Genomic DNA, 12,127 nt, shown 5'->3' with positions numbered 1-12,127 from the left:
ACTACAAAGAAGGGAGGGCGACACAGAAAGATAAATTTTAAACAATAATTTTACTAAGAAAGATAACAAATAATTACAAAACCAATAAAGACATATGAGGTTGGATGTTGGATGTACTGAAAGCAATATGTCTGTGGTACAAAACAAAGTAACCAAAAACCAAACAAAACACAAACGGATGGGATCTTGTGGGTCCAGGTGGGAGAGAGAAAATAAACTGAGGAAGTCTGGCTTTTATAGACTCCTACACAGTTGGAGCCTATCTGCAATCACAGGTAGAGGCGGATCCCCCAACAGCAAAGGAAGAGCTTCACTGCAACCAGTCACAGGATAGATTGGCTTGGCAGAAAATGTGTATCAGACATTCATGGTTCCCGTATGATGAATCCTGATTACTATGGCTGTGTGAGGCCTGAACAAGACTTACTCCCTGCTTGTATATTGTGTCTTGTCTTGTTGATGTATGGCTGTTCACACTACAGACCTGATTCAGGTTATGTTCCAGAGCAGTTCAAAGTAGAACAGTACAGCAAATTTGTTCCAACTCCCAAACTCTGCGATAAGCATTACGTGAACTTCAACAACTGATGTTGTTGAATATGTTTATTGTGAGGCTAAATCAACACTCTTGGCCTTCAGGCTCCTCTGACTGTTATAGTGTCACAACCATTATCAGTGAAGATCCAGCCTGTGGATATTTCCTCTGAGATTCAGACTGTGATGCATTTTAAACCCTTCTTGTAGGACATACCACAGGCAGCAGAAGTGACCATACCAACTGCTGCTTGATGACCAAGGATGAAGAAATACAGTCACCTAGGATAAACAGTTCAAGTAAAGCAATCAGTCTTGAGAACTGCTACAACACATGAAAGAGAGGCGATCAGATTCACAAAGCCCTGTATGAGACCAATGTAACAGGAAGTGTACTTTTGAAACTATTCTCAGTAAACCAATCAGATGCATTTTATGATGAGACGTCACCACCTTCTCATCTCCTTCACACTCTTAAATACAAAAAAGTCTCTGAACAAGACACAATGTGAAGATGATCGTGTTATGGATTACACTGCTTTGTCTTCATCCAGTATGTATGTGCTCTTTTGTTCTGTCTAAAGGTTTTCTCAGTGGAGAATTTATACACTAAAGAGACGATTTTGCAGCAGAATTTTTGCACATCATACACAATATGCTTTAATTATTTTTTATGTTTTCCTTTAATTCAGATACGCTGCTTCCAGTGAAAACAGTTCATCTTGGTGAACCAGCCACATTTACATGTGATATATCAAACACAAAATTCAGCGATAGAGGAATCCACTGGTACAAGCAGAGTGTTGGAGATTCTCTCAATGTAATTGTAACATTGGTTAATTCCGTAACAGAGTACTCACCAAACGTTTCAAAATCAAGATTTGACTTACGTAATGATGACAGTTTTAGTAACCTGACCATTTTGAGCACAGTTGAAGAGGATAAAGGAATGTACCACTGTGGAGTCACAGAGTGGATGAAGACTAAATGGAGTGGGACATATTTGTTAGTAGAAGGTAAGGTTTGATTTACTTTAAGTTTTCCAGTCCTTCTTATCATGATGTGAAAATGCCCAAGATATGATTGGAAGTGCTCAGTTTTTAATACTGTTTGATTTTAAAACAGGAAACAATGAGAGGACTGTTGTTCAGACAGTATCAGATACAGTCCGTCCAGGTGACTCAGTGACTCTCCAGTGTTCAGTCCTCTCTGATTCTGAGAACAAGACGTGTCCAGGAGATCTCAGTGTGTTCTGGTTCAGAGCTGGATCACAGACTCATCCAAACATCATCTACACTGACGGAGATATGAGTAATAAATGTGAGAAGAGATCTGAGACTCAGAAGAGATGTGTCTACAGCTTTTCTAAGGACGTCAGCTCCTCTGATGCTGGGACTTATTACTGTGCTGTGGCCACATGTGGAGAGATATTATTTGGGAATGGAACTAAACTGGAGACCGGTAGGATTTTGTCTTTAATGAATGAACTATTACTTAAAATACGTTGATGGCATTGTGACTAATCGTCTTTTTCTGAAGCTCTGGTATCATTTCTCTGTTTTCTAACTACGCAGCAGGTTCTGAATTAGTTGCGCTGGTGATAACAACAATCTGCTTGGCAATATCTATGATCGCACATTTTGTTTTCATTTGTTGTCAAACTCCAAGAGCAATGTGTGAACAATATGAAGGTGAGTTTAGTTTATGAAATTATATATTTTAACATTCTAGTAAATAAAGCGTCATTTTTCAAGACAGTTTAACAACTTTAAGTTGGTAAATCATCTACTAAGTCCTTCTGAATAATCAGTATTTCTGTTTTATTCATCATTAGGAATAGAAAGCACCTCTTCACAAGTTCTATTTGTCTGGCGGGAAAACTACAAGACAAATGAATCAGAAAAGGCTCAAGAGTGAAGGAAATGTTTCTGTCCCTGGATATGTGAATATGAGTTTGTGTTTCTGTGGGCTGGTTTGTCGCTCTAACCCTTTGTGTGAGTAACAAAAAATGTTGTGGGTTGTTATCATTTTATTGTACTTTATCTTTACATTTTTTTTTTCAAGAAAGGGATGTTTCATCATGAAAGTTATCGATACAGTTCCATGCTTCCACTATTTTACCAGGATAACATTATGACGTTTTATATACGCTTACTTTTATTTTAAGCCTGGTTTCATATTTTTTATATGTATATGAAGAAAATCTAAATCCTTAAACCTATAATGACATAGTGATAATATTAACTTCATGTTGTATTTCTTGTGTACTTTTTTTTATATCACACAATACTTCACAACAACAATAATAGTAATTCTTTATTTGGTGTCTAATCATCTAAAAAAATAAAAGTAAAAAAGCTTTGTGAATGACTCACACATGGCTGAGATTTGTCTATGAAAAAAATGATCGGCCGTCTTAGTCACGACTGTGACTAGAGACTTCAGTGTTCAGATCCCACTATTAACTTCTAAACAAAAAGATATTTTTGAGCTGATGTTCAGCTAAAAAGCTACCAACCTGTGATGGTAGTCACCTTTTTTCACATTAAGAGCCAAAGCCACTGCTCCTTTTTTTTAGTACATTACGAGGATATAATTATGAGTTTGTATATACTGTATGGTTGCTGTTATTACATACTTAATGGTATTTTTCATATAAAGCAAATCTAAATAACTAAACTCTTTTTTGTGTTTCTTTTGAACATGTACATGTTTTATATGTGTTGTTCAAAATAATAATTCTTCATGTGGTGTCTAAGAATGCTATTTGTCTGACATGAGGTGGCTGAGCTTAGTCTATGAAGCAAAACACAAACAGATTCTGAGTAACACAACTGGTCTACTTAGTCACTACTGGATACTTAGCTCCTCTGTTTGCAACATTACCTTGAAAAAAAGTAATTTTCAGCCCAGACTAAAACACTCTCAGTTTCTCAAAGTACATGGACACCTCCATGTTTTAATCCAAAACGAGAGCTGAAAGATGTGGCCTCTAGAACCAGAATAACTCTGAGAACAGGAGAACTCTGAGCAGTGGTGTTGCCATATTCTAGAAGCCTCCCGATCATGACAATTTAGTTAAAGAAAGAACTAAAGAAGAAAAGTGTGAGAATGTGAGTAGTGTGATCTTAGGTTAATTATGGCAATGTCTCACTAACATAACCTCATTCTGTTGTTACACCACATGAAGTCCATCTACACTTGGTAGTAACATATGATCTGTATCTGACATCCACCTATCATAGTTATTAGAATGTGTGGGCTTGTTGTAATATTAATGAACTATACAAACAGGGATTAGGGGGAGTTGTGGCATAGCGATTAGAGAAGCAGTTTAGGACGGAAGTTTTACTGGCCTGTTCATACATTTTGCAACGCAGTCGGTCAAACAGTTGCGTATCTAGTCCCTGCTGTTTTAAAGGGCATGTGGCGGGAAAAAGGTCACCAGATGCAAATTAATATTGTTTGTATTAATAAAAGGGTATTTCTCAGTATTCACGATGATCTGAAAACCTATATTAGGGTGAAAATACCTTAAATATTTCTGGATGTCTGTGGTTAAATGTACTTTTTGTTGGAAACATTTCAGTTACAGCTGATTACTATTTGTGTGTCAGGCCCATTGGGAGGGGCTTATCATTTATAAGGCAGCCATTTTGTCCAAGGTTGTGTGTGTGTGGAGAGGTGGTGTTGCAAGCTGTGTTGGAGAAAGAAGAACCTATTTCAGCAGTGCGAACAGCCACTATTTTTTGTAAATAATTTTTTTGTTTGTTATTTTGTAAATATTGCATAGGTTCTTGTCAACGCCATATATTTTGACAGAAAGAACCCCGCTACACATACCCTGTTAAGAAGTGGCCCCCACTACCTCCATCTTTGTTAGATGACTGGCCTGGTGGGATCATAATTCAGATCATATGGAAGTGATATATTATATATATAAAGTTATATACACTACTCATTTCGGCATAAGACAGGATGTGTGTATGTGTGTCTCTCCTAACGGCGATAAACCTAGCATCACAACCAGGTGCTGAAATGTTTAGCAGCTGCAATTGAGGAAAAACGGGTTGAAGTGAATTCCCTATCTGCTAGAAAAGTGAATATGCATATTATGTTTGTACAGGAGGAAGAAAAAGCCAGACCAGAGAGGATCAGACATAGTGCAGGGCAGCTAAGGGTAGGCAGAGCCTGGGAGCTGAGGGCTGACTTAAACAAACAGCTGATTGTTCCAGCACAGATAGTGAGCACCTGGACCTGCTGTTGTGGTGGAAAGTAGAGAAGGTAGTGTATTTTATTAACTTGCTGTCCGGTGGGAAGACAAAGTTGAGGAGATTAGTGAGTGTAAGAGAGCACACAGAGGAGCACAGGGATAGAAAGAGCACTGATAAAATGAGTAACATGGCTGAGCACAGATGGCCTAATGAGGAAACACCATCACAGAGACAGTCTGCACTAGGAGCCGTTCACAGCCCCCAACCGAAGGGGCAACACGGCAGGGACCACCTTGGCCCAGGCTGGTGGAGAAGTCCATGCCACATCCACAGACAGTGACCGGGCCCCCCCATCCCCCTGGGCCAGGACCATCCCCACAGCATCGCCACAGCCAGAACCGATCACAGCTTCCAGAAAGGGAAGGTCCTCAGTGAGGAAACACTAGAGCTTGAGTTAAAGTAAAAAACAACAACAATAATAATAATATATAAAAAGTAAACAATTAAATTGAACAAATAAGTAAATATAAATACATATCTACATGGTGGATAGATCAATAAATATGATAAATAAAAAAACTAAATAAATAATGTTAATCCAGCGTGCGTAAATCAAGCTAAAATAGATGAGTTAAAAACAGTATGTTGTGCAGTTTGCTTATCCCTCCTACTATCCTCAAATATTACTAACACATTTTACCCTCAAGAAAATGATTTACATACATTTGTTGACCAAGTTTTTGTGTCAGGCACTGTTTATTTGTTGACTACATAAATAACCCCTTGCTACCAGTGAGTTGACCTTCCCTCTACTGTTATTTTTTGAACGATAAGCATTGATTGGGGTCAAATTGACCCCAAGAATATTGTGATCTACTGTGTCAAATGCTGCACTCAAATCCAGTAGAACCAGGACAGAGAGTTTCCTCTTGTCCATGATCATTCGAATATCATTTAAAACATCAATCAGGTCACTTTCAGTACTGTGATTTGTCCGAAAACCTGATTGAAAAGTTTGATACAAACTGTGAGTTTTCATAAAACCATTCATGTGCTTAAAAACCACTTTCTCTAAAAAATGTACTTAAAAATGGCAGATTAGACACTGGTCTGTAATTGTTGAGCATTGCAGTGTCTAAATTATTCCTCTTCAGAAGAGGCCTGACCAAAGCTGTCTTAAAAGCACTTGTCTGAAGAGAATAAATTAAACTATTCAACACCCTCAGCTAAAAATCGGATTTAAAAAATGGTGTAGGAATTGGATCCAAAAGGCAGGTTGCTGGTTTTAACTGAGAGATAACTTTCTCCAGCACCTTAGCGTCAATCAGAACAAAAATATCCAGTGTTTCCTCACATAAAAACAGGTTCAGCTGTAATAAAACAAGACTGAGATTGACTAAAAGCTGACAAAATAGTTTTTATTTTAGTGCTGAAGTGAGCTGCAAACTCCTCACATTCGGAGTCTGTTGACATCCTGCAAGACATGTTTAAAAACTGGGTTAATTAGTCAGTCAATAGTGGAAAAAAGTGCTCTAGAGTCATTGTGGTTTAATCTGATGATGTTTGAAAAGTGTGTCTTTCTTGTATCCTTTATTGTCTTATTGTAGATTTTTTGCTCACATTTTAAAATGTGGAGGTTTATTTGTAATCTGTTCTTTCTCCATTTCCTCCCTGCAACCCGACACTTTCTTTTTAATTGTTTCTTTTTATTTTAGGTGTTGGATTATTCTCTCTGTTAGAGAATAAGAAGCTGTAGTTGGGAGGGGGTAATTCTAAAAGAACTGACGGTCCATCTGTGCTCAGCCATGTCTCAGTTAAAAACAGCCAAGCTCATTGCCTAAAATAAAATCATTTACAATGAAACTCGTATTAGACAGTGACCTTATATTAAAAAGTGCCATTCTAAAAGGTCTTGGTGGTGTCCTATTATATGATGTGTGTGTATGTACTGGTATAAGGTTATTGCAATTAGTAGTGTTGGATCGGGACTTACGGGATCTGTCTGTGATGATAATGGGAATGGTGTATGTTCAGTGTATGTTCGTCAACCAAGTGGACAAAACGACTGGTGAGGGGAGTGATGGGACATCTGTCATGTGAGGGGAGCTGTTGGAGAAAAGGGAACTGTGGTCTGTTGGTGTGACAGGGGAAGAAGGCACCTGGGAGGGGGCGTGGCATGTGTCCAGTCATAGGGGGCAGACTGGACACATGCTGTATGTTTGCCGTTAGCTTTCTGCTACCCAGGAAATTGGGGTGAAGTCCATCGGCCCTAAACAGCGAAGAACAGTTCCAGAACAGGTTAATATTGTTAAGGTATGGCAGCATCAGACCCGGAGAAGGGATTTCCCAGTGCTGTGACATCATATCTCTCCTTCTCCTCTTTATTTGCTTTTCTCAGTAGTACATCCTCGTTTGCAGGCATGGCTGACAATGTTTGTTAGTGTAACCACCGAGGCTAAGGCAATCTCGGTTGGGTGGTAGCCCAGCAGGAGATAAAAACAACAGTGTATGTTTTAAAAAGTCACAGAGAGATTGAATGACTGTATAAAAAGAAGCAGTAAAACAATTTGAAAACGTTCAGTTTGGATCACTGAACAATCCAAAACTAGAACTCTAGCTGAGTGTCAGCAGCTAGTGGTTGAGTGACTTCCGAGCGACTACAGGCTATGTGACTTTGCAGAGATTTTACATGAACAAAACTTATGACGCATATTTGATGAAATCGCCCAGAGTGTTACCATAACCTCAGAGTTTTCACATATTCTGTAAACACTGTCTGGATTGATTGGCTTGGCAGAAAATGTGCATCAGACATTCACGGTTTCCATGTGATGAATCCTGATTCCTGAATCTTTTGTATCTTGTTCATGTATTGCTGCTCACACTACAGACCTGACTTCAGACAAGATGGACTAAGAGAACAGTACTGCAACTTTGTTGCAACTGCCAAACACTGTAATAAGCGTTAAGTGTTTTGGTCTGAGACAGGTAGATTGCAGTTTAAATATTTTAGTCTGAAGTCCTCTTGTCTTTTTCTCTAGCACCACCATGGGGTAGAGCAGTGATTATCACTGATGTTGTTGAATATGTTTATATATATGTGAGGCTAAATCAACACTCTTGGCCTTCAGGCTCCTCTGACTGTTACAGTGTCACAACCATTATCAGTGAAGATCCAGCCTGTGGATATTTTCTCTGAGATTCAGACTGTGATGCATTTTAAACCCTTCTTGTAGGACATACCACAGGCAGCAGAAGTGACCATACCAACTGCTGCTTGATGACCAAGGATGAAGAAATACAGACACCTAGGATAAACAGGTCAAGTAAAGCAATCAGTCTTGAGAATTGCTACAACACATGAAAAAGAGGCGATCAGATTCACAAAGCCCTGTATGAGACCAATGTAACAGGAAGTGTACTTTTGAAACTATTCTCAGTAAACCAATCAGATGCATTTCATGATGAGACATCACCTCCTTCTCATCTCCTTCACACTCTTAAATACAAAAAAGTCTCTGAACAAGACACAATGTCAAGATGATCGTGTTATGGATTACACTGCTTTGTCTTCATCCAGTATGTAAGTGCTCTTTTGTTCTGTCTAAAGGTTTTCTCAGTGGAGAATTTATACACTAAAGAGACGATTTTGCAGCAGAATCTTTGCACATCATACACAATATGCTCTTGCAATTATTTTCTATGTTTTCCTTTAATTCAGATATGCTGCTTCCAGTGAAAACAGTTCATCTTGGTGAACCAGCCACATTTACATGTGTTATACCAAACGTAGAAATCAGCAATAGAGTAATCCACTGGTACAAGCAGAGTGTTGGAGATTCTCTCAATATAATTGTAACATTGTTTAAATCTGGAACAGACTACGAACCAAACGTTTCAAAATCAAGATTTGAGTTACATACTGATGACAGTTTTAGTAACCTGACCATTTTGAGCACAGTTGAAGAGGATGAAGGAATGTACCACTGTGGAGTCACAGGGTGGATAAAGACTAAATGGAGTGGGACATATTTGTTAGTAGAAAGTAAGGTTTGATTTACTTTAATTTAATTTGTCTTTAATGAATGAACTATTACTTAAAATAGGTTGATGGCATTGTGACTAATAGTCTTTTTCTGAAGCTCTGGTATCATTTTCTATGTTTTCTAGCTAACGCAGCAGGTTCTGAATTAGTTGCGCTGGTGATAACAACAATCTGCTTGGCCATATCTATGATTGCACATTTTGTTTTCATCTGTTGTCAAACTCCAAGAGCAATGTGTGAACAATATGAAGGTGAGTTTAGTTTATGAAATTATATATTTTAACATTCTAGTAAATAAAGTGTCATTTTTCAAGACAGTTTAACTTCTTTAAGTTGGTAAATCATCTACTAAGTCCTTCTGAATAATCAGTATTTCTGTTTTATTCATCATTAGGAATAGAAAGCACCTCTTCACATGTTCTATTTGTCTGGCGGGAAAACTACAAGACAAATGAAGCAGAAAAGGCTCAAGAGTGAAGGAAATGTTTCTGTCCCTGGATATGTGAATATGAGTTTGTGTTTCTGTGGGCTGGTTTGTATCATTAAGCCTTTGTGTGAGTAACAAAAAATGTTGTGGGCTGTTATTATTATTTTATTTTACTTTACTTTACTTTTTTAGGAAGAAAGGGATGTTTCATCATAAAAGTCAACGACACAGTTCCATTCTTCCACTATTTTACGTTAACTTTTATTTTAAGCTTGTTTTTATTTTTCATATAAATATATCTTAATCCTTAGACCTATAATGACATAGTAATATTATTAACTTTTTGTTGTATTTCTTGTGTACTTTTTTATATTTGTCCCACATTATCATAATAGCAATTGATGTCTAATCATCTGAAAAATAAATAAATAAAAAGCTTTCTATGAAGCAGTGTATGAACGATCGATCGTCTTACTGCAGGCTTCAGTGTTCAGATCCCACTATTACCTTCTAAACAAAAAGATTTTTTTGAGCTGATGTTCACCTAAAAAGCTACCAACCTGTGATGGTGGCCACCTTTTTCACATTAAGAGTCAAAGTCACTGCTCCTTATTTTCAATACATTAGACAAGGATATCATTATAAGTTTGTATATACTATTACTCTTTCTGTTATTATATACCTGATGTTATTTTTCATATAATGCGAATCTAAAAAATTAAACTGTATTTTTTGTGTTTCATTTGTTTATGTTTTATATTTGTTGTTCAAAATAATAATTGTTCATGTGATATCTTTATTTGTAAAGCACTTTTCATACAAAAGTAGCGCAAAGTGCTGTATACAATAAAAGCCGAACTAAAAAGGTAAGTCTTGAGCTTGCCTTTAAAAATATCAACACTCTCTGCAGCACTCAGGTCTTCAGGCAGGCTGTTCCACAGACGTGGACCGTAACAGTAAAAGGCTGCCTTGCCGTGGATTTTTGTTCTAACTCTGGGCATTATTAAAAGGCCACTACCAGAAGACCTTTCATAGGATATAAGCACATCTGATAAATAGCTTCGACTTAGACCATTAAGAGCTTTATAAGCCAATAAAAGGATCTTAAAATCAATTCTGAAGCAAACCGGAAGCCGATGTAGAGACCTTAGAATGGGTGTTCCCTCTTTCTGGTCCTCGTCAGCACATTGGCGGCCGAATTCTGTAATAATTATAAGTGTGAAATATTATTCTATGGAAGACCAGAAAGTATGTCACTGCAGTAGTCTATCCTGCAAGTTATAAAAGCATGCATCAGTGTCTTTGTATCGACTTGAGAGAAGAGATCATACTCTGGCAATGTTTTTAATGTGATAAAATAAAGTTTTGGTTATGTTTTTATTGTCTGGCACAAAACTAAGATCAGAAACAAACATGACAACGAGGTTCTTCACTTGCTGAGAGGATTGTAATGCCAATATTTTGTATTTTTGTATTAATTGTCTCCCTCTGAGCTTCAGAACTAATAATTAAGACCTCAGTTTTGTTCTGGTTGAGCTGTAGAAAGTTTGTTGCCATCCATGACTTAATATCAAAAAAATGTTTTTAAAGGGGTGTCAATTGGTGTTGCCACATTTAAGCCTCCCTATCATGACAATTTAGTTAAAAAAAAAAGTGTGAGAATGTGATTAGTCTCAGTAACGTTACATAATTCTGTTGCGCATGAAGCCCATCTACACTTGGTATTAACATATGAGCTGTCTCTGATATCATGATCTGATATCAAGAGGTTTTTGTGTATTTTAGTTTTTTAGTGTGGGCTTGTTTTTATATTAATGAACTATACAAGCTTTGATTTGAGATAGTTGTGGCATGGAGATTAGAAAAGCAGCTTGGGACCAAAGGGTTACTGGCTTACATCCCCTGCATGTCCATGGCCTAGGGGCCTTGAACAAGCACCTAACCTCCACCCCAGGCATTAGCTACTCAAGTTGCGACTGTATGAACGAATGGATGAGTCATCTCATCTTATAAAAAATCTTCTACTCACTAGGGTTGCGGGGGTTGCTGGACCCTATCGCACATGTCATTGGGTGAGAGGTGGGGTAGACCCTGGACAGGTCGCCGGCCTATCACAGAGACAAACAACCATTCACACTCACACCTAGGGTTTTATTTATGTAGAATCACCAATGAACCTAACAAGCATGTCTTTGGAGGTGGGAGGAAACTGGAGCACCAGGAGAAAACCCACACAGGGAACATGCAAACTTCACCCAGAAAGGACCGAGCTGGACTCCGGCCCAGACCTTCTCGCTGGGAGGCATCAGCGCTAACCACCGAGCTGCTGTGCCGCCCTGGATGAGCCATATTACACAAAAATAATTTCCTCATGTGGGATCAAACCAGCTTAAATTATTATTATTATATTAATTAAAATCTATAATCAGCATAGTTTACTTTGTTCTAACATATTATTAGTGTCAATCATATATTTCATATGATTATTGAGTATCTTTCCAGCATGTATTTTACAACCTCATTATACTCTGACCATTAGTGCAACCCTCAAAGATTTTAGTGAAATCATTTTTAGTTTGAAGATCTGTGGGGAATTAGTTAACAAGACTAGCAACATATTAAAGAAGCACGTGTTTTATATGATGGCCATCAGGGTATTATGTCGAACCTTCCAGCAGCAGCACTTGTGTTGTCGTTCCAAGTGTACTTCATTTGGAAACAGTCAATAGTCTCCACCCTTGTATGTCTTGTATTTTCCTGTTATGGAATATGGGGTGTGGGGTAGAGTGGTATTTATTATATCCAAATCTGGCCTTATCACTAGAATGACAGCTGAAATATAAAGTTAATTATGGGCTGTAATTCCAGATGCTATGGGTATTGGCATAGCCCATTAAGAAGTGGGCC

At 37.8% G+C, this 12,127-nt stretch overlaps 1 protein-coding gene across 1 annotated transcript; it reads left to right on the top strand.

Moving 5' to 3' along the window:
• The first annotated feature begins 1,048 nt into the window (after positions 1–1,048).
• LOC125008457 (signal-regulatory protein beta-2-like) lies at positions 1,049–2,748 on the top strand. Its single transcript, XM_047585723.1, has 5 exons — positions 1,049–1,091; positions 1,227–1,550; positions 1,660–1,995; positions 2,112–2,225; positions 2,369–2,748. Exons 1-5 carry the CDS (start codon positions 1,049–1,051, stop codon positions 2,449–2,451), a joined length of 900 nt encoding a protein of 299 aa, XP_047441679.1. The 3' UTR covers positions 2,452–2,748.
• Positions 2,749–12,127: the final 9,379 nt, after the last annotated feature.

Source organism: Mugil cephalus, chromosome 5, assembly GCF_022458985.1.
Source record: "Mugil cephalus isolate CIBA_MC_2020 chromosome 5, CIBA_Mcephalus_1.1, whole genome shotgun sequence".
NCBI classification, from domain to species: domain Eukaryota; kingdom Metazoa; phylum Chordata; class Actinopteri; order Mugiliformes; family Mugilidae; genus Mugil; species Mugil cephalus.
Note: the sequence above shows the minus strand (reverse complement) of the source record. Positions and strands in the feature narration are given on the sequence as shown.

Coding starts and splice junctions, on each gene's coding strand:
- LOC125008457 (XM_047585723.1), top strand. CDS start 1,049: ATGATCGTGTTATGGATTACACTGCTTTGTCTTCATCCAGTAT. Junction 1,996..2,111: donor TGGAACTAAACTGGAGACCG/GTAGGATTTTGT, acceptor ACTACGCAGCAG/GTTCTGAATTAGTTGCGCTG. Junction 2,226..2,368: donor AATGTGTGAACAATATGAAG/GTGAGTTTAGTT, acceptor ATTCATCATTAG/GAATAGAAAGCACCTCTTCA.